Source organism: Leucoraja erinacea, chromosome 2 (genome assembly GCF_028641065.1).
Source record: "Leucoraja erinacea ecotype New England chromosome 2, Leri_hhj_1, whole genome shotgun sequence".
Taxonomy (NCBI): domain Eukaryota; kingdom Metazoa; phylum Chordata; class Chondrichthyes; order Rajiformes; family Rajidae; genus Leucoraja; species Leucoraja erinaceus.
The window spans coordinates 60,553,632-60,581,341 of NC_073378.1; the positions used below are offsets into that span (position 1 = coordinate 60,553,632).

General features: G+C 43.4%; 1 protein-coding gene across 3 annotated transcripts in view; it reads right to left on the reverse strand.

The window, feature by feature from the left end:
• The window catches only part of vwc2 (von Willebrand factor C domain containing 2), a 125,524-nt gene that overhangs the window by 57,109 nt on the left and 40,705 nt on the right, over window positions 1-27,710 (reverse strand). For all 3 annotated transcript variants that reach the window (XM_055657530.1, XM_055657521.1, XM_055657512.1), the window contains exon 3: window positions 27,113-27,242. In XM_055657530.1, coding sequence (XP_055513505.1) covers window positions 27,113-27,242 — 130 coding nt within the window. The remainder of the gene's footprint in view (window positions 1-27,112; window positions 27,243-27,710) is intronic.

Sequence of the window (27,710 nt, forward strand, 5' to 3'; positions counted from 1 at the left end):
CCAGGTGTGGTCTCACCAAGACCCTGTTCAGAGGAATATCCCCTGCAACTTAGTGGCATGTTGCAGGGGATATTCAACAGGTGTCTGTAAGGTGGCTGGGAATTATTTTAAAGCACATCTTTTAGAATTGCATTAGCCAGGCACTTTGTAATCTTTTGCACATTACAGCCATTAACAGCACTCAGGAGTCATGGGTGAGTCATGTACTCAGATGTGTTGCGTGGTGACAGGGCTAGAGCTCTTAAAACAGCTCCACTCAAGTAAAGTTGCTGGAAGCCATGGATGACTTGGGGTGAACATTCAGAATCATTTATGGGAACAGACAACACATTTTTAACCCAAGGCACAGATATATTGTGAGGGAGGAGGTAGACTGCTAAAGAAAACAGTGGCACTCTTCCAACCACCGGCAGTCACTCGAAAAGAGTATGACTGTCCTCTCATGGAGGACACCTGTGCGTGACTTTGTTTAACGTGGGGAGATTGGTGCACAGACAGCCACCTTAGAAACATAGAAACATAGAAAATAGGTGCAGGAGTAGGCCATTCGGCCCTTCGAGCCTGCACCGCCATTCAATATGATCATGGCTGTTCATCCAATTTAGTATCCTGTACCTGCCTTCTCTCCATACCCCCAGATCCCTTTAGCCACAAGGGCCACATCTCCCTCTTAAATATAGCCAATGAACTGGCCTCAACTACATTCTATGGCAGAGAATTCCAGAGATTCACCACTTTCTGTGTGAAAAATGTTTTTATCAACTCAGCCCTAAAAGATTTCCCCTTTATCCTTAAACTGTGACCCCTTGTTCTGGACTTCCCCAAACTTCGGGAACAATCTTCCTGCATCTAGCCTGTCCAATCCCTTAAGAATTTTGTAAGTTTCTATAAGATACCCCCTCAAACTTCTAAATTCTAGCGAGTACAAGCCGAGTCTATCCAGTCTTTCTTCATATGAAAGTCCTGACATCCCAGCAATCAGTCTGGTGAACCTTCTCTGTACTCCCTCTATGGCAAGAATGCCCTTCCTCAGATTAGGAGACCAAAACTGTACGCAATACTCCAGGTGTGGTCTCACCAAGACCCTGTGCAACTGCAGTAGAACCTCCCTGCTCCTAGACTCAAATCCTTTCGCTATGAAAGCTAACATACCATTGGCTTTCTTCACTGCCTGCTGCACCTGCATGCCTACTTTCAATGACTGGTGTACCATGACACCCAGGTCTCGCTGCATCTCCCCTTTTCCCAATCGGCGACCATTCAGATAATAGTCTACTTTCCTGTTTTTGCCACCAAAGTGGATAACCTCACATTTATCCACATTATGCTCCATTACCACATGGTCCTTGACAGATCTGGGTCAGAATCTAGTGGCATGGAATCCAAGACGACCGGGAACCCTTTTCTGCTGAAGCCTTCATCCGCCTCCCAGCCGTTGTGACTCTCACTAAATTCAACCATCATCCTACGCCTGTTCCACCATTGAGGTGTTGGTTGGATTGCTCTCTGTCAGATACCTCCCCCTCAACCATACCGCCATGGATGACCCTACCAGGAGCATAGCTCCAGGCGGTATCGCTCTCAGGATCTCAAGACCGCATAAGTTTCTCCACCACGATGAGGTGACAATCCACAATACATCGCTATATTAGGTCTCAGCCAAACAATAAAAGAGATACGATACAATAGAACTTTATATATATATATCCATGGAGGGAAATTAAATTGCCAATAGTCATAAAAAACACAAAATCAATGAACATGATGATGAATAAGATGATGAATAAGTTTACTGGCCAAGTATGTACGCATACAAGGAATTTGCCTTGGTGCGCCGCTTGCAAGTAACAACACGACATACAGTAAACAATTAAGAACAAAACATAAATCATTTAAACATTAAGAATAAAATCAAGAGAATAAAGTGATGAGTGGTAAGGCTTTGGGGGTGTGCAAAGATTGAGGAGGTGGGGGGGGTTGGCTCAGTCTCAGTCTATCCCATGACAGAAGGGGAAGAGTTGTAAAGTTTGATAGCCACAGGGAAGAAGGATCTCCTGTGGCGTTCCATCCTGCATCTTGGTGGAACCAGTCTGTTGCTGAAGTTTGACCAGTGTGTCATGGAGAGGGTTAGCTGTATTATCCAGGATGCTCCACAGCTTGAGGAGAATCCTCCCCTCCAACACCATCTCCCAAGAATTCAATTCCGCCCCAAGATTCCCAATGTTATTATTTGTTTTAGTCCATAAAGATGGATTAATTAAACTGTGAACATGTGAAACATTTAAGCTGCAGTGTTCGATTGTCACTGCTACCATGGACACGTTATTACAGAATTAATTTTAATGGCAAATCAATATGGAGTATCAGTACTGTAGTTATTTAATAAGCAACATTCACAACTAGATGTTGGATTTATCCAGGATTTACTTCTTCAGTCGGTCATATACATCACAAATTTGGTCAGGAGATATTTCAGTTGAAATTCTTAAGTGGGAATGATGGAAACAGCGTTTATCAATTGTTTTTTAAAAATCTGTTGCGTTCAAACTTGGTGTTTTCATTGCTGTTCACAACAAGTAAATCTAATCTGAATGTCCGGTAATGTGCCGGTGTGACACCTTTAAACATATTACCAAAAGAACATTTACTGCAGTTATGTCCTTTGGCCATCTCTTGTCAGTTAGTGTAATGTTTAACCAGTCAGATGGGTATAGGCGGTTTTAACAGCTATTATCATAAAGTGCCTTTAGAAATTTTCTTGTAACCTGTATATTTTGTTATGGATAAATTATGTGGGAAGTGGGAGTGTTTCTGTACCAATAGCAATAACGACCCATGTCATGGTAATTTTCGGTCCTTCACAAAACACATGCTTGCATCAATCTGTAGTGTGCATGGTTATGCATATGTTACCATGGTCCAGGATTTATTGACACAGGTTGATCATACGCTGAATAATCCAACACATTTTTGTTTGGAAGTGAAAGAACTAATAGAAATTGCATTAATTGCAATGTGTAAAACGAGTAGAGATACTGTATTATAATTTTGCTGCATGTCATTGTGGTATATATCATGTCTTGATTGGTGAATATGTTTAGTTTGTGAGTTTATTTGAAGCAGAAATAATATGTGAATGCTTCATTGAGCACAATTCCGACTGGCAACTATGCACTTCATCCGAGCACATTATCGCACGTGTCATGCAAACCGTCTTAAATGACCACCTAAACTGTCATTTGGCAACCTAAAAAGCTGCCAAGGTTGCCCGGCTGGCAACAGGGAAAAAAAGTTAAGTGAGAGCCCTGCTGAACTAATTAAAAATCTATCAATCTCTGCCTTAAAAAATATCACTGACTTGGCCTCTACAGCCTTCTGTGGCAAAGAACTCTACATTCATCACCCTCTGACTTAAGAAATGTCTCCTCATCTCCTTCCTAAATTAACATCCTTTAATTCTGAGGCTATGACGTCTAGTCCTAGACTCTCCCACTAATGGGAACATCCTCTCCACATCCACTCTATCCAAGCTTTTCACTATTCTGTATGTTTCAATGAGATCCCTCCCCCTCATTCTTCTAAACTCCAGCAATACAGACCCAGTGGCGGCGAACACTCATCATAGGTTAACCCAGTGGTTCCTGACCGTTTTTAGCTCATGGCTCCTTTGGGATCTTTTAATTTTTCTGTGGCCCCCACTGACATTATTAGCGGAAAAAAAGTACTTCAATATTATAATACCTTCCATAAAAATATCAGTGTCTATTAATTGCACATATATTCTTTTTTATTCTATTCCACAAACAGATTTACATTTATTATAACTGAAATTTAGGAGGCAACAGGGTGGTAGCTCTGTGTGGCCCCCTTCATTGAACCTGTGGCCCCCTAAAGTTTTTCTGTGGCCCCCCCTGAAATTTGCCATATGGCCCCAGGTTGGGAATCACTGGGTTAACCTATTCATCCCTGAGATCATTATTGTAAACATCCTCTGGACCCTCTCCAGAGCCAGCACATTCTTCCTCAGACATGGTGCGCAGAATTGCGCACAATATTCTAAATGCGGCCTTACCAGCACCTGAAAGAGCCTCAGCATTACTTCCCATTTTTGTATACAAGCCCTCTTGAAATAAATGCGAGCATTGAGTTTGCTTTCTCCAGCCCTGCCCTCATCAACCTGTTTGCAGCTCTTCCTAAATAGAGGCACAATGTTAGCCACCCTGAACAGGTCTAGTAGATCTATCTATCTTCATACATTTTAGGATATTCAGCACCTCAACTGTAATACTGATGGTCTTCAAGACACCATCATTAACTTTCCTATGTTTCCTATTCTTTGTGTCTTTCTCCATGATAAAAATAGAGGAATCTTGTAAACTGATTTCCCAATCCCAAATAATGATTCCTTTAAAGAATGCAAGAGTAGGTCCATTTTGTTTTGTCACTGCTTTATCACAGAGCATCTATTTATTCCACACAGTATAGCACAATGCAATGTGTTGCATGGCATTGCATGGCTGAGGCTCGTGTTGCATCGTAATTAGGATCACTGCTGTGGTCCAAGCAGCTTTTGCATGTGTTATTATGCCAAGATGCAGCTGATAATCCAAAACTGCAATAGGCATCCTGTGACAATCAGGTTACAATTGTGCACAAAATCAAATTTGCTCAGCAATTTGATCCCTACACAGAAATGCAATGGCTTGCATTGTTAGATGATATCTACAAGTGGTAGCATCTCAGTGTAAAAGAATATTCCTGAGAAAGGTGATGAAATGGAGCGGAATATTAGAACACACAGCTAACAATATCTATGCAATAATAAAATAGTAATATTTGAGACAAGATTCAATGAGCTGAATACATCTACCTTGGAAATTAAACTTGAAGAATAGCACTTTAAAGAAAATGGCTCAGATTTATCCATCTGTAACTTGATGTTATTCCAGTACTTTTTCCTTGAGTTTTCACCATGGCATGAACTCAGAGCCTGTGCTTGCTTTCTACTGAACACAAACAAAGGCATTAACCAACCATTGTTGGTCCTGCAAATCCAGAGGCAAGGAGCATTTAATCCCAAAGGAATGTTTTATTCAATGGGGTTGACAATGGGGTTGACTGCTGTAGATTTAAAGATCTATCGATGATGGAGCCATGAAGTTATTTGGAAGTCCAGCACATCAACAAGTTTGTGTGTGGATGCTGGTATCTGGTTTTTATCCTTATCTATCTATCTATCTATCTATCTATCTATCTATCTATCTATCTATCTATCTATCTATCTATCTATCTATCTATCTATCTATCTATCTATCTATCTATCTATCTATCTATCTATTATATAAAAGTCTGTGGCTGCCGCCTGCCGTTCGTCCGTTCGGCTGCCTTTCTGCCTTTTGATTCACTGCTCCTTCCTATCAGCTTCCAACACACTTCAAAACAAAGTTGCAAGACAGGAACACTCTGAACTTTTCACCTCAATGGGATATCACAGCAAGTGCTTCAACAGGAGGGGGAGGGCCAATTGGTATTGCAATTGGAACTGCTGCAGCAGGCAGGGAGGTGAAATTGAATTTTTTTTTAAATCCACTGCTAAGGGAGGCAGGGGAGTGCTGGAATCTTACATTTGGGAACGGGTTCAGTTCCGTTGGAGGAGACGGGTGCATGGTGGAATATTGGGTTGGGGGATCACACCATTGGGTCTTGGTCTAGTATAGCTATAAAACTCTGATCTTCGATTTGGATGTGTGTGTGTATTTATTTGCTTGCGTGCGATCACATCTACTTGAAGAAACGACGCACTAATGGTAATTTTTTTCCTTATTCCGGTAGAGATTTATCCCGTGAAATCAACAATCGCCTTATCTGAAAATTTCATGCATTATTTCTCCAGTTATTTATGAAAATGTTCACAAATCTCAAATAACTTAGAAAATAAACAAGATGGTCTCACTGATGACGTCACAATGGATTTGCCTGCCTGCTGCTGCTCGCGCTGCAAGTGATGTCACCCCTGTTATGTTTTCTGTACTTCTTGGCTTCTTTACATTTACTTCTTTAAATTTGTCATTTAGCGATTTTAAAATGCTGCTCAGGTCATGCTGCATGCACTGCTGGGCTCCTTGAAGATCTAGAACGTGGTGGCGGCAGCCGTTCTCGCCGCGCGGGTGTGGGGCAGCATGATGGGAAGGTGACCGTGGCGGCCATTACTCCCTCAGGGAGGGGCCGTCTTTGGAGACCTGCGATTCCTCTGTCGATTGCAGGGACTCGGGGAATCATGACGCCTTTTCCTAGCTGGTGATCCTGATCCCACCTGGCGTTCTCTGGCCGTCATGGGGAATAAACTCCTCTATGTCTCTCCCGCCCGATCATCTGTCACTCAGGTGGGTGGGCCTCACTCGGGTACACGCCCACCCGCAGGCTGCTGCTTTACGACCTGGGTCGGTGCTGTCTCTACCCTCTCCCTCTATGTTCCCTTCCTTTTGCACCCCCCTCCCTCTCTTTCCCCCTCTCAGTCCGCAACAGTGGAGCCGGGAAAGCTGCTGTGTGGAGTTGGGAAAGTCGCTGTGTGGTGTCGGGAAAGTCGCTGTGTGCTGCGGCGGCTTGTGGCCACTGAGTGAGTCCCTCCACCCCCCACGCCACCCCCTCCTCCCCCCCATGCCCCCCCTCCCTCATCCCCACACCATCTCATCCCACCCTCCCATGCCACACCCTCCTTCCCTACCCACGCCCTCCCCCCCCACACCCCCCCCCCCCCAACCGCAACCCCTCCCTCGCTAGCCCCTCCACCCCACATGTCCCCCCCCCCCTCCCCCCCCCGCCACCCCCACATGTCATCCCCCCCCCCCCCCACGCCACCACCCCTCACCCACGCCATCCCCCTTCCAAACACTACCCCCCCCTCTCCCACACCATGGTGGAATATTGCATTGGGTAATGGGTTGTATTGGGCGACCAGGCCTCCCGATTGACTGGGACCCAACGGGTCCCACTTCGTCAAGAAGAACTTTAAAATCCTCATCCCAATTTGTGCTGCGACTGCTTTGAGTGTCAGAGTGCAAAGTAAGTAACTTAACACTAAACAATGTTGAACCTTTCATGTGCTGTCACAGATGGAAAAAATGACAACCAAATGCATGGTATAATTTGAAGGGCACTGTGTTTTGCAGGCAGATTTAATTCCTAGAAAACCTAAAGCATTTCTCCTGAGTTTCAGAAAAAAAACTAATCTTGCTGGAAATTCTCAGTACAATCCTCCACGTGTTAGCAATTTCCAAATTCTTTTCAGCTAAATGTATTATCCATTGTAGAGGGGATGTGAAATTGGACAAGGTGGTGCTGTAAAATAGCCAATCTATTTTACAACCACTGCTAAAATCGGTGGGGGGTGCTGCAGATTTACTATTACCCTATTCAGGTGCTGCTAATGGTCAATTTCATACTCTTACAGCACATTTCCACCTTGGATAGACAGCAGCACAATGTATCAAAAATAAAATTACTTAATTGGCAGGAAGCCATGTTATAGCAGCCCAGAACACTCACATAGACAAGGTAGAAGCTATCCTCTCATCATCCTTAGACAACTTGACAACCTACTACAACCAACTGAAGGCAAACCCTGCTAAGACCCAGATTAGTCTGTTCCACCATTGTGATTGCGAAGCTGGGAGGAAGCTGTCCTTAACATGGAATGGTGACCCTTTGAGACACTTTGACTACCCAGACTATCTTGGGGTCACTCGGGACCAAACCCTCTCCTTCAAGCAACCCATTGAAAGGGTGAAGGATGAGGAACAGCCCCCTATGCAAGCTGGCAAACTCGTCGTGGGGTACCAATGCATCCACACTGCGGTTGACTGCTCTTGTGCTCTATTGCAGAGTATGCTTGTCCTGTTTGGGAGAGGTCATCACATGTGAAGAAAGCTGATACCGCCCTTAATAACAGTTGCAGATGCATCACTGGCTGCCTAAAACTAACGGTTATGGATAGCTTGCATGTCTTGGCAGTATTGTTCCACCAGGAATCCGCAGATCAGTTGCCAGTAGAACTGAACATAGTAGGCAAGTTGGGTACACCAGCCATTCCTGTCACACCGATCACCCAGCCTCCAAACTGCTGAAGTTGAGGAAGAGGTTCATCCACAGTCCAGCCACTGTCACAGTCTCCTCTTGGTTCTTGGTTCTTGGTTTCTTGGTCCTCCAAAATATTCCAAATGGAATTTAAAATGGAGGTGGTGGAGGGGGGACTTAAGCTAGAAAGGGTTATTGGGAAGAAAGAGCTACCTTAAATTTAGTTGCATCTGGTTGGGTAACTATAGTAGGGTGGAGATTACTCCATGCTTTAATTGTGTGGGGGAAGAATTGCTGTACACATCTGTCTTTGTAGCTGGAATCACAAATTGGATCGAATGCCCTCGTCTGCTCCTAATTGGTTTGGGTTTGGTGTAGGTCTTGTAGTCTATGTCGAGCTGACCATTTAACGTTTTGTAAAAACAGGTCAAACGGTGAGCTTCACGTCGGTCTTGGAGAAGGTTCCACCCCAGAAAATTCAGTAGTTTGGTAACACTCGCTTCTCTCTCATAGGTGTTAGTAACAAATCAAGCTGCCTGTCTTTGGACACGTTCGATGGAAAAAATGTTTTTATTTGTGTATGGGTCCCATGCTGCAACTGCGTAGTCCAAATGAGGTCTAACGAGGGTGAAGTATAGCTTCTCCTTGACAGACGTTGAACAATGATGAAAGTTGGCCCTCAGAAAGTTTAGGACATCTGTAGCTTTCACTGTTGCATGATGAGTCTGACCATTCCAACGCAGATCATTCTGCAATTTGATGCCAAGATACTTGGTTTGTTTGGATTCTTCAAGGGTGGCACCAAGTATATTGTAAGATGTTTCGCCTGGATTCCTCTTTCTGGTGACACGCATGGTTTCACATTTGGAAGGGTTGAACTGCATGCCCCATTGTTGTGACCACTCAACCATTGTATCAGATCCTTTTGGAGAGCATCTTCATCATCAGCTGACTTAATTGGACGATACAGCAAACAATCATCAGCGAAAAGTCTGGTCGTGCTTGCAACTTTTTCATGGATGTCATTTATGTAAAGCAAAAATAGATGTGGGCAAAGTACTGTGCCCTGAGGTGTACAACTCAACACTGCATGCCAATTGGAGCTCTTTCCGTTCACACACACACGCTGAAGACGTTTAGTCAGGAAACTGGAAATCCATTGTTTCGTGTTGGAACAAATACCATAGAAGTCTAGCTTCCGATGCAGTCTCTGGTGTGGGATGACATCAAATGCTTTAGAAAGGTCCAGCACAACTAAATCCGTGATGACGTTACTATCAAGGTGCTTGGCCAGGTCATTTGTCGTCAGGATAAACTGAGACTCACATGATCTATGCCTCCTAAATGCATGTTGGTTGTCAGCAAGAATGTTATGTTTGCTCACGTGTCACATCAGATTACCAGCAATTTGCAGCAAGTACTTGTTAATGAAACAGGACGATAATTCGCTGGGTTGGTGGGTCTTAAAGAGAGGAGTGATGTTAGCCTTCCTCCAATCCAGCGGAACATCACCTGAGTTAAGTGATTGTTGGAAAATGAGCTGCAAAACTGGAGCCAGTTCTTCGGCCGCGATCTTGAGGGCTTGATTCTGTATCTGATCTGGTCCAATTGCTTTTGTGGTATTGATGTTGAGCAATAACTCCTTGACACCTTCAAGCAACCAGACTAGCATTGTGGGAAAAGAAACACAATGAAAACCACCACCGTGTAAAGTTGCTTATCCCAACCAAGGAACAGCAACCACCTGGACACAGGCGTGACTGGAAGACCTGGAAGTCCATCAATAGGCTTTGTACTGGGTTGGGCCAATGCAAGACCAACATGAACAAATTGGGCCATGCAGATGCGGCAGACTGTGAATGTGGAACATCTGTACAATCCGTGCCACACCTACTATGATGCCCACTTCTTGGTGAACAATGCTGCGTCAAAGATCTAGCGGTGGCAAATGAAAAGGTTGTCCGCTGTGCAAGAGCCTGGCTGAACATTTGAAACATAGATGATGGACACGAAAAAAGAAGAAATGAAATGCTGATTGAAGTAACACAACATCCTGTAGCTAGAGAAATGGAACAACATTCTCTGTGGCAGTAAAAGGGGTTTCCTTGTTGACCAAATTGGCTTTCACCAAGACTACTTGACTCCAGATCTCTTCATAGCCTTGATCCAGATTTACAGAGGTGAGGAGAGGGTTGCTACCCTTGATATCAAAGCAGCATTTGATGGATAAAAATAAATTAAATAAATATATTCCTGTTTGGCTTGAGAATCTGTTGGTCTTTGCTCCACATAAAAAGATGAGTTAGCTGGATCTTCCCATCCAGAAGAAACCAAAGCAGACCTGGAGCACATCATGGGTAAAGTGCAGTTTAAATACCACCTGTAAACTTGAATTGAGTTCACCTATTTGGTGAAGGATACAAATCCTTTAATACATTCAATTTCTTTGACCAGCCTGGGCAGAAGGAAGCATGAGTGCAGGTGAGATGATAGGAAATAGAAGAACTCTGAGATGGAGCCAATGGTGTTATTAGCCAATGCATTTGGGATTAAACTAAGAGTGCGACTAGACCCGACTTGTGATCCAAAGATTTAGAAGGATTGATGCAAAAATCAGCACAAGAATAGAAAAAAAAAAGCTGGCTTATACTACCACAATAATAATGTAAATTTGTGGGTGATGGTGGAGTCAGTAGGCCAAAGGTCTGTTTCTGTGCTGTGCTGAGTAGCAGAGGTGACATCCTAAAATGTGTTAACAGCGGTCAGCTGATTGTTTTTCCAGACAGTCACTGCCTTGCTGGTACCGGGTGGCCCAGCAATTCTAAGCTTGCACGACAGCATGTTTGTGCTTGTGCTGGAAAGCATAGACTGTAAGTTTCATGCAAAGCTGTATACATAGTTGGTCCTTGGCTCTCTCATGCTCCTTGACAATGCATGCTTTTGTGCAAGCCTACCATGCAACACGCAATTCATTCTACAGTCCTATCATGCTCATTCTGCAGGATGCCGCATGCCTCATACAATCTTCCACAGTAGTGCCAGAGGCTTACTTCACTCTCTGTGTAGCTGTCACCAGGGTTTTCTTTTTCCTTTGCCCTACTACACACTACCAAAGCAATGATCCTGTCCCTCGGGTGAACCTCATACTGCATAATGTGTCAGTATCTGAGTTGGGAGCTGAGAATACAAGATTATGTAATGGGATGCCCTCTACATCCTATTACATTGCTCTGTCTACCCTGATATCCTAGTAAATTGCTCTGCCTGCTCTTATATCACTGTGTGACCAAACGAGAATTCTTAGTTAATTGTAAAAGAGCAGGTCATATGGGTTGTTTAATGAGGAATAGATGTATGAAAGATATGAGATGCATGCTTATTCTATCTGCAGTTTTATAAATTGGACATGATTGTGAGATACGATAAGGAATAAGTTTAAACATACCATCGTCTTCACTTTTCTGTATCACCTCCAGCTACTAATTCTGGCTTTTCCCATAAAGACCAGAGATTGGGCTGTATCTCTCTGAGTAGCAGAGGTGAAATCCTAAAAGGTGTCAACCAAGAACATTGTCAACCGAGGACAGCTGAAAGGTGTCAACTGGAGAGAGCTGAGCTCACCCCCACAACTGCTGTTGTTTATCTCAAATGCAATGGAGTGGAAGGCTGGAGGAGGAATTAAAACATAGGACAGTATAGTGCAGGAACCGGCCCTTCAGCCCACAAAGTTTGTGCTGAACACGATGCCAAGATTAACTAATTGCATCTGCCTGCACATGATACACATCCCTTCCCTGCATATCCATGTGCCTATCTAAAAGATGTAAACATCACTATCGTATCTACCTCCACCATCACACTGGCAGCATGTTACAGATTAGTATAGGAATCAGGGGTTATGGGACAAAGGCAGGAGAATGGGATTGAGAGGGAAAGATCGATCAGCCATGATTGAATGGCAGAGTAGACTTAATGAGCCGAATGGCCTGATGCTGCCCCTAGAACTTATGAACTGGCACCCATCCTCCTCTGTATAAAAAAAGAACTTTAAAGGGTTTGCAATTCACTCTGGGGAGGTGCCTGTGTGATTTGAATAGCTGTCAGTGTGCAAATGTTGAGAGATGTGGTACTTCTGTATCTCAAGCAGTTAAATTATTTTACCACACTTTGTGTTCGGGTCTCTGGGGTATTTGAATGTAGATCCAGCTCTGAATGCAGATATTGTTGGAAAGGGAGGGATGTGAGATTGTTGCATGGAACAACAGAAAATACTTGATTTATTTACCAACATTATTCGCGTGCAAGGTCATTCTCTGGCAATGCTGCTTCGTGACTGATTATAAAAATTAATGAGACTATTTTTCACATCTAACGTTTTTAGAGCACTTTGTTTATTGCATGCTTTATGAAGCATTGCACTCATTCAGGTATATTCCCCCCTCATTTAACTTTTACATTATTCCACTGGCACCGGTCTACATAGATATTTTCAACCCATCCCAGCAAACCTGTACTGCCCCTGCCTGCCTCAAAGTCTCCACTGCTGTCCTTGTACTCTAAAAGACAAGGATTACTGATCGTAATGACGACAGGCCTGTCGCACTGATCTCTGTAGTCATGAAGACCCTTGAAAGACGTGCTGGCCAAGCTGGAAAATATCACAAACCCTCTGCAGTTTGCATACCAGGCCAATAGATCAGTGGATGACGCAGTCAACCAAGGCCTGCACTTCATTCTCCAGCACCTAGACCGCCAGGGGTCTATGCAAAGATTTTGTTTGTTGATTTTAGCTCTGCATGCAACACCATTGTGCCAGAACTACTACACTACAAACTCTCCAAGTTGACAGTGCCTGAACCCTTCTGTCAGTGGATCACCAACTTCCTGACAGACAGGAAGCAGTATGTGAGGCTGGGAAAGCACATCTCGACCCGCAGACCCTCAGCATAGGAGCACCTGCGTACTCTCTCCTCTCCTTTACTCTCTCTACACCAATGACTGCACTTCCACAGACTCCTCTATCAAGCTTCTCAAGTTTGCGGATGACACAACCCTGATTGGACTGATCCAGGATGGAGAGGAATCTCCCTCCAGGCAGGAAGTGACACAGCTGGCATCCTGGTGCCTTCGTAACAACCTGGAGCTCAATGCTCTTAAGACAGTGGAATTGATTGTAGACTTTAGGAGAGCTCCCCCTCCCCTCATCCCACTCACACAGTCACATCTGTGGACTCTTGAAACCATCATCTTGAAGGACCTGAAATGGGGAGGCCACCATCGACTCCACTGTCAAAAAGGCCCAACAGAGGATGTACTTCTTGCGGCAGCTGAGAAAACGCAATCTACCACAGGCAACGATGGCCCAATTCTATACTGCCATTGTAGGGTCTGTCCTCACCTTCTTCATCATGGTCTGGTTTGGCTCAGCCACCAAGCATGACATCCGGAGGCTGCAGTGAATCGTCCGATCAGCTAAGAAGGTTGTTGGCTACAACCTTCCCCCCATTGACGAACTGTACACTACAAGAGCCAGGAACTGAGCGGGTAAGATCATCTCTGACCCCTCTCACCTTGGCCACAAACTCTTTGATGCACTTCCCTCTGGAAGGCGACTCCGGACTGTCAAAGCTGTCAGCCCGCCCCCTTTGCCTCTCCACTGGTTGCTGGAGAGTTTTCTGTTTCATTTCATATTCACACCATTCATACAATTCTGCAGTCGTCTTACTTATTTTTGCACTCTCAGAAAGCTGTTTAGAGCAATATACTTGCTCATGTTTGGACAGTTGTGACCCTGGCCTTTCATAATTTCCTCTGCTCCAAGGAAAATAGACCTGGCTACTTCAGTCTCTTCTCATACCTGAAACATTCTATCCCAGCTTTTAGAAACGTAGAAATTAGGTGCAGGAGTAGGCCAATCGGCCCTTCGAGCCTGCACCGCCATTCAATATGATCATGGCTGATCATCCAACTCAGTATCCCGTACCTGCCTTCTCTCCATACCCCCTGATCCCCTTAGCCACAAGGGCCACATCTAACTCCCTCTTAAATATAGCCAATGAACTGGCCTCAGCTACCCTCTGTGGCAGAGAGTTCCAGAGATTCACCACTCTCTGTGTGAAAAAAGTTCTTCTCATCTCGGTTTTAAAGGATTCCCCCCTTATCCTTAAGCTGTGACCCCTTGTCTTGGACTTCCCCAACATCGGGAACAATCTTCCTGCATCTAGCCTGTCCAACCCCTTAAGAATTTTGTAAGTTTCTATAAGATCCCCTCTCAATTTTCTAAATTCTAGAGAGTTTAAAAACCAAGTCTATCCAGTCTTTCTTCATAAGACAGTCCTGACATCCCAGGAATCAGTCTGGTGAACCGTCTCTGCACTCCCTCTATGGCAATAATGTCCTTCCTCAGATTTGGAGACCAAAACTGTACGCAATACTCCAGGTGTGGTCTCACCAAGACCCTGTACAACTGCAGTAGAACCTCCCTGCTCCTATACTCAAATCCTTTTGCAATGAAAGCTAACATACCATTCGCTTTCTTTACTGCCTGCTGCACCTGCATGCCTACCTTCAATGACTGGTGTACCATGACACCCAGGTCTTGCTGCATCTCCCCCTTTCACAATCGGCCACCATTTAGATAATAGTCTGCTTTCCCGTTTTTGCCACCAAAATGGATAACCTCACATTTATCCACATTATACTGCATCTGCCAAACATTTGCCCACTCACCCAGCCTATCCAAGTCACCTTGCAGTCTCCTAGCATCCTCCTCACAGCTAACACTGCCCCCCAGCTTAGTGTCATCCGCAAACTTGGAGATATTGCCTTCAATTCCCTTTTGGTTCATTGGTCTTCACTAGTCAGGGCATTGAGTATAGAAGTTGGGATATTATGTTAGCATTGTACAAGATGTTGGTGAGGCTGCATTTGGAGTATTATGTTCAGTTTTGGTCACCCTGCTATAGGATGTGGCTAATTTGGAGAAAGTGCAGGGAAGATTTACGCTGGGGCTCGCTGGAGGGGAGTGCTCCGTTTCGCTGGCCCGGGGCAGCCGGCAGCCTGAAGTCGCAGCCTGAAGTCGCGGTCTGCAGAGCTCCAGCTGATGCGGCGTCTACAGCCCGGGATCCCTCGCGGGGGAGGAAGAAGCCATCACTGCCGGCCCGCGGCCAACTTCTACCGCGGGGCCGGCATGGACTTACCATCACCCCTGGAGGGGTGCTTCGACTGTCGGCCCTGCAGTCTACGGTGCTTCTGGCTGCGGCGGGGACTTTAAATCTTGACCGCCGGCCTGCGGCCTACAACAATCTAAAGCCGCGGTCTCCGGTGAGGAAGAGCCGATCCTGGACTGACTCTGGACTCTGGTCCTGTCCACGGGGGGGAAATGGAGGAGGACTGGCCAAATTTTTGTGCCTTCCACCACAGTGATGAATGCTGTGGTGGATGTTTGTGTTATATTTTGTGTGTTCTTTATTATTGTATCGCTGCTGACAACCCAATCCTTGCCGGGTCACTGCTCGTGCGGTCGACCGGTAGGTGCAGAGAGTAGCTTTGAATGTTTGTCTCTTCGTTGATTGTGTCTCTTTCTTTTTAAAAAAATAAAAGCTACTGTAATGCGCCCTTTTAAATTGCCCCTCGGGGATGAATAAAGTGCTTGATTGATTGATTGATTGATTGAGGATGTGGCTAGGCGTTGAGGACGAACCATAGTGAGAGGTTAAACAAGTTAGGACTTTATTATTTGGAGCGCAGGAAGCTGAGGGGTGATCTTAACGAGGTGTATAAAATCATGACAGGAATAGATAGGGAATAGGAAGTACCTTTAGAAAGGAGAAGTGGAGGAATTTCTTTTGAGGGTAGTGAATCTGTGGAATTCATTGCCATAGATCGGGGTGGAGGCCAAGTAATTGGGCATTTTTAAAGTGGAGAATGATAGTAAGGGGAGAAAGGCAGGACAATGGGGTTGAGAGGGAAAGATAGATTTTACTTCGGAGTCATGTGAGTGACTACGTGAAGAAGGGCCGTCCGTCTGCGTGCGCGTCATTACGTCTGAACGCAACGCACGCGACGGACTGGCAGAGGCACTGTGTCCTCCCAGCCCGTCGGGATGGGCAGGTAAGCAAAGTTGAATTACTTACCTGCGTTCTTTCGGGCTTGAAGCTTTTTGTAGTTTCAGGGCCCAGATGTCGAGGAGACGGTCCGCGGGGAAGTCGGCTGCCGAACACCGCAGCATTTCCAGTAGCGGGCGATGGTCTTTTTCCCGACATTAGCACCGGCAGAACCAACAGTAGACTTCGGGAGGGGGAGGAGTTCCGTTGGTAGTCACGGGGGACGTAAACCACCCGCAAGTCTAACAAACCCGTTGACTCAGATGAGTCCAGGGAAGAGGGGTACCCCCCCTCAACGGAGAGCGTCTGAGGACGACTCTCCCACATGGGGCAACTTTTTGGAGAAGTTGCTCCAACAATGACCTGCTCCAAAGGAGGGAGCCTACAGCCCGGGGCCTACAGCAGTGCCGGGAGCCTCGCACATTTGGCAGCCCAATGTCTTCCCATTGCAGGGGGAAGTACATATGGAAGAAACCACTCTGAATCAGAGTTCAAAAGCAGAGGGGGGAAACATTCCCAGGGACAAACAGAAGAAAGGAAGTAAGTAAGTAAGTTTTACTTATATAGCACTGTTTAAGTTAAATCGCATTGACACCAAAATGCTTTACATAAAATGAATAATAAGATTTCCATACAAACAAAGAAAAGAAGTACTTCTGCAATCATCCAGGTTCCACTGGGTGCATCCCTGGATGGAGATCGAGCAAATGTCTCCTGCTCTGAGGAGAGGAGCATTCACGGTCAGTTTCAGTCTGACCCAAAGCAAGAATCTCATTTAGGTCCGCTGGTAGCGCCATGTCAGCGCAGGTATCCTCATGATCACATTGAATGGCAGTGCTGGCTCGAAGGGTCAAATGGCCTTCTCCTGCACCTATTGTCTATTGTCTATTGTCTAAACTTGCTGTGGATGGAAACTTCCTCAGTTCAAAGACCAAGGGAGGAAAGTAAATAGATATCTCAGCAAGAATTTGTTTTCTCTATTTGGATAGGCAGGACTCAAATAAGAGGCAAGAGGGATGGAGGATCCCAGAAAAATAACTGGCCAACGTGTATTTTAGAGGTTAAAAATATTGCAATAATGTGTGTGGAGAAAGTATTTCAAAGTACACTAAATTAATGGGTAACATGGAGATAGGTGGGTCTTGGTTTGCTGAAACAAGGGATTGTGGACCCGTTACATGTTGGTAATTTAATTGACAAAATGACAATAACATGAATTTCAGATCTGTTTTAAAAAACAGATAATAATATGTGATTATGTTTACTGCACAACATACATAGGTTCCAAGCAGACTTGGAACTCAGACCGCAGTTGTCTTCAAGGCAGGCCCAGTATTATGGGCAGGATTGCCTTTCAGGACAGGTGACAGATGGAGGATGTCACTTCATCCAGGTTTAACTCCTTTGTGCAGTACAGACTTTCAAAATAGCAATTTTTGTTACGGTCTAACAACTGTTTTATAGGAGCTTCCTATAAAATGGTCACATGGCATGCATCGACCTCAAAGATGCATACTATTTGGTTTCTATTCACTAAGAACAGGAGATATTTGAAGTTTAACTGGATGGCATGGCTCTGCCAAATGGGTTGACATCAGCTCCTAGACTATTGACAAAACTACGGAAACCAATTCTGGGTCTACAAAGGTCTCAGAACCACATGGTAATGGCATATTTGGAGGACATTTTTCATTTTGGAGTCACCAAGAATTGGCAGAAGCATCAGTCAAAGCAAACCAAAACCCTGTTTGAAAGACTTGGTTACCTCATCCATCCAGTTAAATCAAAATTGACACATACAAGGGTAATTGATTACCTAGAATTTACTATCAAAAACAGTAAATATGTTGGTGACTTTGCCTAGGGGCAAACGACTATATTAATCAAGCCTGCTATGACCTGATAGTCAAATACTAGCCATCTATCCGGCAAACAGCGAGTGTAATTGGCAAATAGTAGCTGCATTTCTAGCAGTACGTCACGGGCCTTTGCATTACCAGAATTTACAGCGAGCAAAGGAACAAACACTCAGATTCCATGCAGGCCAAATTGGCAAAACTATGGATTGCCAGCAGAGGCCATTGTTGAATAACTATGGTGGATAACGAACGTGAGACAGCTCAAGGGAAATTTTGCTCGAAAGCCATCGGGGGTTCTTCAGACCTATGCAAGCGGCTAAGGATGGGGAGCCACAAACACAGTCTAGAGCTGTGGGGGCAGATGGAATGAGCAGGAGTCTGTAATTCCCCAACACATGGAATCAATTACACAGAATTGCTGGGGGCAGAATATGGACTCAAGGTTTTGGAGCAATATATAACCAGTGCTTGTTCAAATTCAGATTGATAACACCACTGCGGTGGCACATATCCATTAACAAGGGTGGTGTAAAATCTGTATCTTACGACAGATTGTCGAACCTCATTTGGCACTGGTGTATCGAGAGGAATATTTGGGTAACAGTGGTCTATCTACGAAGTAGATATAACACGGTGACAGATGCTGGATCACGAATGTTTAATAACAACACAGAATGGATGTTGAATCAGGCAGTATTTAGCTAAATAACTATACAATTTGGCATACCAGATATTGATCTGTTTTCATCTAGACTAAACCATCAGTTACCCAGATATGTGTCCTGCGAGCTGGATCCAGGAGCAAAGGCAGTGGATGCTTCCTCCCTCAATTTGGTAAGAATATTTATATATGCTTTCCGCCAATTTTTCTCGCAAACCGATGCTTGACCAGAATCAAGCAAGACTAAGCCACAGGCATATTGGTAGTGCCAGATTGGCCTACTCAAGCCTGGTTCCCAAAAAATTTTGGGAACTATAGTCCAGCCAGTTATGACTGTACCCAAGAGCAGGGACCTCCTAGTGAACCCAGTTACAGGGAGTAATCATCCACTACACGAACGTATTAACTTGTTGGTCTGCAGATTCTGAGGAGGCCATTTCAAGGCATAGGACTGTCCGAACAAATACAACACAGTTCGGATAACGGATGTCTTGGAGTTCCTATCAACTCTGTGCTCTAACTATAAACAAAGTTATAGTGCAATCTATATTACTAGAGGTGCACTCTCCTCCTATCTGATACTGCAAGCAGGGCACGGGTCAATAGGAACGCACGACTTTACAACAAAATTCATGAAGGGTATTTACAATTTAATACCTCCAAGGCCAAGTACACAGACACATGGGATGTGAGCGTGGTACTGACCCTACTTTGACAGTGCGGAATGCCTATAACTAACCCTGAAAGTGGTATGCTGACAAAGAGTCCAGACACTGCAAAAGCTATGGTTGGACTACATGATCACCAATATGAACAACGTAACATTCGTAATCAGGAACCTGATAAAACAGAGCAGGCCAGGAATGCCAGGGATGGATATCCAGTTCTTGGCATATCCAGAGGACCAACGGTTGTGTGTGTGGTAACATACTAACACCACTATCTGAGAGTTAAGGAGATCAGAGGCTCAGAACAATCGGTCCTCATCAGCCATAAAAACCACACCAGAAGATGTCAACTCAAACCATCTCCAAATGGTCAAAGGAGGTAATGGCGGTAGCAGGAGTGAACATTTATATGGTTAAATCTTACTCCACCAGGACTGCATCTACGTCGGCAGCAAGAGCTATGGACGTGCCCCTCGACGACATCCTAGTGGCTGCAGGATGGACGAATGAAATAACGGTCCACCAGTTTTATAACAAACCCATAACCGGACTGGAGGTGTTTGCACGTATCATTTTAAGTTCTGTCCCTTAGTTTCCCCCCAAGGTTGGGAGGGGTAACTTTTTTTTTTTAAAATTTTTCTTTCATTTAAAGCATCAGTGTCTTTACTTAACTACGTAATGTCTGAATGCTTTTAATGATTACACGCATCCATGGTCAATCCATTCAGTGTGTGACACCTGGATTCATAACCGGCGTAAAATCACAGAGCTTTGAAATCTTCACGTAGTCACTCACGTGACTCCGAAGTAAAATCGTAAGATTAAACGAGAACTTACCAGTTTGAAGTTTGATCTTGATTTTATGAGGAGTTACGATGAGCGATTACGTGCCCACCGCTCCCACCCTCATACTATAAAGGTCATCTGGAAGTTCTACTTTCTTCACAATCTTACTATTCTCAGGTCTTCTTTTTATCTGTGATTTAACACCGCTGCTTTGAAGATTGACGCGCACGCAGACGGACGGCCCTTCTTCACGTTATCGCTCATCGTAACTCCTCATAAAATCAAGATCAAACTTCAAACTGGTAAGTTCTCGTTTAATCTTACTATTAGCCAGGATTGAATGGTGGAGTAGACAATAGGCTGAATGGCCTAATTCTGGTCGTATGACTTATGAACTTTCATACGGTGAATGCACTCTTTTACCCAGAGTAGGGGAATCAAGAATCAGAGGACATAGCTTTCAGGTGAGAAGTGAAAGTTTTACCAGGAACCTGAGAGCTAACGTTTTCTAACAGAGGGTAGTGAGTACATGGGATGTGCTTGGTGAGGAGGTAGTTGATTCAGGTACTGTAACAACATTTAAAAAAAAAACATTTGAATAGTTTTATGGATAGGAAAGATTTGGAGGGATATTGACCAAAAGCCGTCAGGTGGGACTAGTGTAAGTGAGGCCTCTTGGTCGGCATGGACCAGTTGGGCCGAATTACTATATAACTATAACTATTTATTTGATGTTGAAAGTGTATGGGGCTCATTGCAGTAGATTGGAAAATTGGGAATTCATCCTTAGCTCATGAGAGGCCTGTACATGTCGGATAGCAGTGAAGGAGAAGTTATTCTTGAATCTGGTGGTACATACATCCTTTCAAGCTTTTGTATCTTCTGCCCGATGGGAGGGGACATTCAAGTCAAGAGTCAAGGGAGTTTATTGTCATGTGTCCCAAATAGGACAGTGCAATTCTTGCTTGCTTGTTTGTGAAGTGGGGTATTTAAAGCTTAGGGAGATTTTCAGTCATGACCACATTCAAGATACCACAACTCATTGCCCTCAGCTGAACACCAGGCCTCAAAGATGCATGTAATTTTCCTCTCCCTCTCCCATCTTTGTCGTCTTGATGAGTCTACCAGACTGGGAGGTACACAAAAATGCTGGAGAAACTCAGTGGGTGCAGCAGCATCTATGGAGTGAAGGAAATAGGCAACGTTTCGGGCTGAAACCCTTCTTCAGGCTTACGAGGATGTAGTTGGACCAGTTACGAGGGAGACAACGTTCGGCCCGAAACTTTGCCTATTTCCTTTGCTCCTTAGATGCTGCTGCACCCGCTGAGTTTCTCCAGCATTTTTGTGTACGTTCGATTTTCCAGCATCTGCAGTTCCTTCTTAAACTACCAGACTGGGAGTTCCATTGTCATAGCAAAATTGATTCAAAAAGTTGCAAATGGAAATGCCCTCTAAACACCTGCCTATGAAAGGTCTTGCCTTCAATGACAGTCCGATCAATGTATTGTCCTGGGTTCTTCAGATCCTCTATGCCTCTTGCCACTTATGTTTTACAGCAGTAAACCTACTTCAGCTTACACTTCCTCGGGAACATTGATAGATGCCCTCTTGTTAACAGAAATCCTGCTATAAATAATAACTCTGACCTAAGAGACAGGCGATTAGTCACAGCCAAGCCAAAAGAAATGGCAACGGCCACAATTTAAAAAAAGTACAGTTCTGAAAAATAACAAGTCAGTAATCACTTGATTGAATAGGACAGGGCAGTAAGATTTTTAAGAAGTCAATCTTTTATGAACAACCTCTGAAGCTCTGGAGACACACATGCAGGTTTTTTGAAGTTTGCAAACTAAACCTCTCACCACACAGAAGGCTTTTTGAAGTTTGCAAACTAAAGCTCTGCCTGAATATTTGTATGAGGTTGGAAGATAGCTGTCAGGGCAAATAGGAAATGCAATTGAACTTTGTAAAATTGGAAAAATAGGGCATTGAATTGCATTCAAATTACTGAATATGTCATTTACAGCTGCAAATTAACATATTTTAACATATTTGAGCCCACATTTGGCATTTAAGATGAGAGGGGGTCAGTTATAAAGAGGAGATAGACACAAAAAGCTGGAGTAACTCAGCGGGCCAGGCAGCATCTCTGGAGAGAAGGAATAGGTGCCGTTTTGGGTCAAGACCCTTCTTCAGACAGAGATGTGTGTGGAACCTGCTGCCATGGCAGGTTGTAAAAATAGATATGAAAGCAATGTTTAAGTGGCATTTAATAGACTTTTGAACAGGCAGGGAAGGGAGGTTTGTGGACCACATGCAGGCCCATGGGATTAATTTAAATTGACATCTGGTCAGAACTGGCATGGCGGCCAAGAGCACTTTCCTGTGCTGTATTATTCTTTGTTTCAATGTTTCCAAAATCATTACTTAATAATGCTCTGGATGAGCTTTCGATGCGATTAATGCAAAAATAATTTTAATAAATGTGTTATTTGAACCTAATAACTATATACATTTATATTTTTACAGAACTACCTATGAATTATTATTCACAGAATTGATAAAAACATCTAAAACGTGGGATTTGCACAATAAAAGTAATCTTGTCTATCAGCTACAAGACTGTGGATTCAATGTCACTCTAGAGACGAGCACAAAATCTGTGCTGTCCATTCCCCACCAACCTAAACCCAGACTTAATGAGAAGAAAAGTCTTTTGATCATTCAGGGTTTATCCAATAGCACTGATTGCCTTTGGCCACATGTGCTGTGGGACTTTACAGCTTGTCTTTTTTCACCAGTACATCAGCATGTCTTCACAGGCAAGATTCAATTTCTAGTCAAGTGCTTTTGGCCTGTTGGAGAATGGTTATCTGAAATGAGCAGTAGAGAACTTAACTGTAACCCACGGATATTGGTATAAATTATACCAGGCTTATTCATCATGGCATCTGCACAAGTTCAGAATACATCCTATTGGAACTGTATTATTTTCAAAGCACATACTTGAAATAATGTCAGAGTATCCCTTTAATTCTAACAATGTCTCGTAGAATAATGATTTATGTGGTGAGATCATCCTGAAAGGGATATTAACAGCTGATGATTATATTCTTCAATTACTCATAGATTTAATAGGCCAATTAAATATTTAATACCACCCTTCACATAGTTGCTTCCACTTGAGAGTGAGCGATTAAAGACTTACTCTTTGGACATTTGAACGGTAGTAGGGTTTATACTTGTCAATTAAACAATTATAAATCACCAGCTTTAAATCTCGATCATGTGAGCCCGTTAAATCATTAACTTCTCCAGTGGCCATTGCCAAACAGTGCACCAACAGTCACTTTCAGTAATGGGCCTATTCCTTAAAAGTTAAGGGCCTGTGCCACTTGCCGATTTTTCGGCAACTGCCGGCATCTTTGACTGACATATCAGGTCACCGGAAAAGTCGCGGCGTGATGCGGCGGTGACGCGGCGTGATGGCATATTGACGCGCGGTGTTTTTTCAAGTGTCGCAACATTATTTTTGTCGCTGCTGGATTTTGAAATGTTCACCATTTTTTGGTGGCCCTGATATGACGCCGGCAGTCGCCGAAAAAATCGCCAAGTGGGACAGGCCCTTTAATCAGCAGCCAAGATCTAAAAAAACAGCAAATTATGAAACTCCCGACATTTAAATTTTGAAAGTTTGTGGGTTACAAAAATGTCTAAAAATTATAACCAAAGAATTCATGATATAAATGATTTGACATTTCTGAAAGTTAAAGCCTGCATCAAACTGAATGATGGAAATGCAAAATACAATAATTACCCATTTAATGCATTCCTGAAAGACAAAACAGGCAATTCTCTTATCAGCTTGCAACGTATAATCCTAATATTGAACGTCACTTCAACAAAAGAAAAAAATACATCTTATTATTAGCACTTCAAATACACAGGTATGAAGTAAATTTGGACTTGAGGCTGAAAACCTGCGGTGGCTCTTCAGTGCTGCCAAACTTCGGTGTGAGTGCACCAGAACTGGACCAAAACCAGGCTACCTCAGTCCCAGCCGTGAATTAGGTTACAACCCCATGAATCAGGTGGTAGGTACATCAAACGGAATTTGACGTCTTCTAAAGTAATTATTGATCCATAATGAAGTCTTTAATACAAACTGAAGACAATTTTAGATTTTGATTTATCTTTGTTCCATGCACGTTGTTATTATTGCTGATGAATACAAAACAGTCCAGTTCAGAAATCTGATCCATATCACATCAAAATACAGTTGGAAATGTGGAGTTCCTTTGAGTAAAATCAAATGCTTAACATATACAATAGACAATAGGCAATAGATGCAGGAGTAGGCCATTCGACCCATCAAGCCAGCACCGCCATCCAATATGATCATGGCTGATCATCCACAATCAGTACACCGTTCCTGCCTTCTCGCCATATCCCCTGACTCCGCTAGCTTTAAGAGCTCTATCTAACTCTCTCTTAAAAGCATCCAGAGAATTGGCCTCCACTGCCTTTTGAGGCAGAGAATTCCACAGATTCATATCTCTCTGGGTGAAAACGTTTTTCCTCATATCCGTTCTAAATGGCCTACCCCTAATTCTTTAACTGTGGCCCCTGGTTCTGGATTCCCCAAACATCAGGAACGTGTTTCCTGCCTCTAGCATGTACAAACTCTTAATAATCTCATATGTTTCAATAAGTTACCCTCTCATCCTTCTAAATTCCAGAGTATACAAGCCCAGCCGCTCCATTCTATCAACATATGACTGTCTCACCATCCCGGGAATTAAGGGCCACAAAAGGCTCGAAAGGCCGAATAGCCTACTCCTGCACATTGTCTATTGTCTATTGCCCCCCAGATCTCGTTGTACTTCCCCTTTCCCAACTTGACACCATTCAAATAATACATTAAAAAAACACTTTTCATGAATTAACATGACTGTTCCAAATTTTCATATTCTCTACAACTAACGTATTATGGTCCGGATTTAGGAAGAAACAATTGTGAATATAACATTCCTAGATTGTAACATATAAAACACCAGTTGTACAGTTCTACAGCATAGAAACAGGCCATTCAGCTTACCATGTCCAAGCCGATCATCATGCCTATCTATACTAATCCCACTTGCCTACATTAATTCAATATTCTTCTATGTCTCTGAAATGTTGTTACAATTCCTGCCCCCACCACCTCCTCGGGCTGCTCATTTCTAAATACCTACTACCCTTGTGTGAAAGATGTATCCCTCAGACACCGTTAAAACCTTTCCTACTCACCTTAAACATATATCCTCCAATTTTAGACATCTCAACTAATGGAAACTGACACTGGCTATCTGTTCTCTCTATCTCGCATAAATATATATACCAGAGTCATGTCACTTCTCAGCCTCCTTTGTTGCAGGGAAAACAGACCTAGCCATCCAATATTTCATTATACTGTAACTCAAGCACTCTAATCCAGGCAACATCCTAGTGATTTTTTTCTAAACCTTCTCTTGTTTAAACACATCCCAAAGTATCTCTGTTCAATGACACTCCGCAGGGCCTTGCCATTTATCATGTTTATCCTGCCCTGGTTTATCTTTCCAAAATGCATCTATTTTCACTTGTCTGATTTTATATCCCATTGCCCTTCCCTTGCCTATTTTCGCAGTTGATCTACAGCCTGCTGTAAACTTAGAAAACCTTCTCCAACAGTTGACTGCACCACCAATTTTGGTGACAGCTCCAATTCACTAAAAATGAATTCCTTATAACTCAAGCCCTCTATTCCAGGCAACATCCTTGTGATGCATTCAGTTGGTCTATTACAGTTATGGCTAGTCAAAGAGTCATCAGCATGGAAACAGGCCCTTTGGCTCAACTTCCACGTTGGCCAACATGTCCCAGTTACACTAGTCCCACCTGTCTGCATTTGGTCCAAATCCCTCCAAATCTGTCCTATCCTAATTGCTTCTTAAACGTTGGGATAGTCCCAGCCTCAACTACCTCCTCTGGCAGCTTGTTCCATACAACTACCACCCATTGTGTGAAAAAGTTACCCCTCAGCTTCTTACTAGGTCCTTCCTCTTTCACCTGAAACCTATGTACTCTGGACTTCGGGAATGCAATGTAGTAACTCTCCTAGTATTCCCCTAACCCACAGAATAATGAGGACAAGCATTCTTTCTCTAACCATCCTGATTTGGAGATACATAGCTATTCTTTCATTTTCACAGTAAATTCCTGGAATTCCCAATTCATCAGCATTATGGAAATATTTCCACCACATTGATGGCAGCTGTTCAAAAGATGCATCACAAGCATAGCTTATCAACAACTTTTCAAGAGCAATTACATATGGGCAAGAAACATTGGCCTTACCAATATTCAAAGCCTGAATGAATTAAAGAGAATTTGATCTACATTTTTATACTTTGTTGATGAGAAGAAGACCTGACCTACATAAACGATTCAGATTTAAGATCCTGAAAAGTGATTTTAATGACCTAAGGGGATTTGTTCCCTTCAAAAAATCAATATTCTGGCATTTCAGCCCTGTTCCGCTACATTTATATTTTGCTATTTGCAATAAATTCAACTGATAATTGGCCTGAAATATATTGCCTGACAGGCTAATGTTTCTTTGCATTTCAAAGAGCACGCAGCTTACCTGAAACTTGAAATAAGATGATATAAGTGTCATGGTTACTCCATAACTGACATTAATTTTGTGCATAACATTACATTTTAGATCATGGGAAAACGGGAATTCCCCAAAAGGTTAACTATTGATTGGATTTTGAGTGCCTAAATTATAACAATTAATACCAGCTTGAGGCAAGATATGAAGACAAGAAATAATTTCCGTAAAAGTTGTTGATGTAATTTATATTTAACTTACTATTCATGAACATTTTTTAAAAAGGTAAGTTGAATGAGTTATTTTGAGAAAGCACATACCATCTTTGCAGACAGGGCAGCACTGATCTGGTTCGTATACTGGATCCACACATTCAACCTGAGCACACTCTGCTACGGAACAGTGCACTTCCCCATTGGGTTCACAGCGACATTTCTCGCAGGGGGAAACCTAAAATGGAAACACCATTTGAGCAGTGACAGGATAAGGCTCACTTCAATGGAATTACGTTTATGGACACAGAAAATGTCTTATCAATCGAGATCCGTTGGTGCATATTTTGTATCATTGAGTGCTATTGTGTCACATTGTGACTCGGGTTGTATCAGTGAATGAGAAAGAACTATAGAAAGAACAAGGCAGGTTTAATGTTGTACAATATCCTTTTTCTCAGATTGTTAGTACCATGACAGGAATGGGAGCATAGCAATTCTATTTCATTCCTGTGTTTTGAATGTTTTCAAAGTGAACATTTTCAAAAGTCCCCTTGATGTGGTGAAACCATCTATTGCACACTTTAATAATGTATCAACGGTAACATTATCTGTTAGAAACAACACACTGTCCAGATGAAGTGTCAGAAAGTCATAGAGCCACACAGCATGGAAATAGGCCCTTTAGTCCTCTAAACCCTGACCA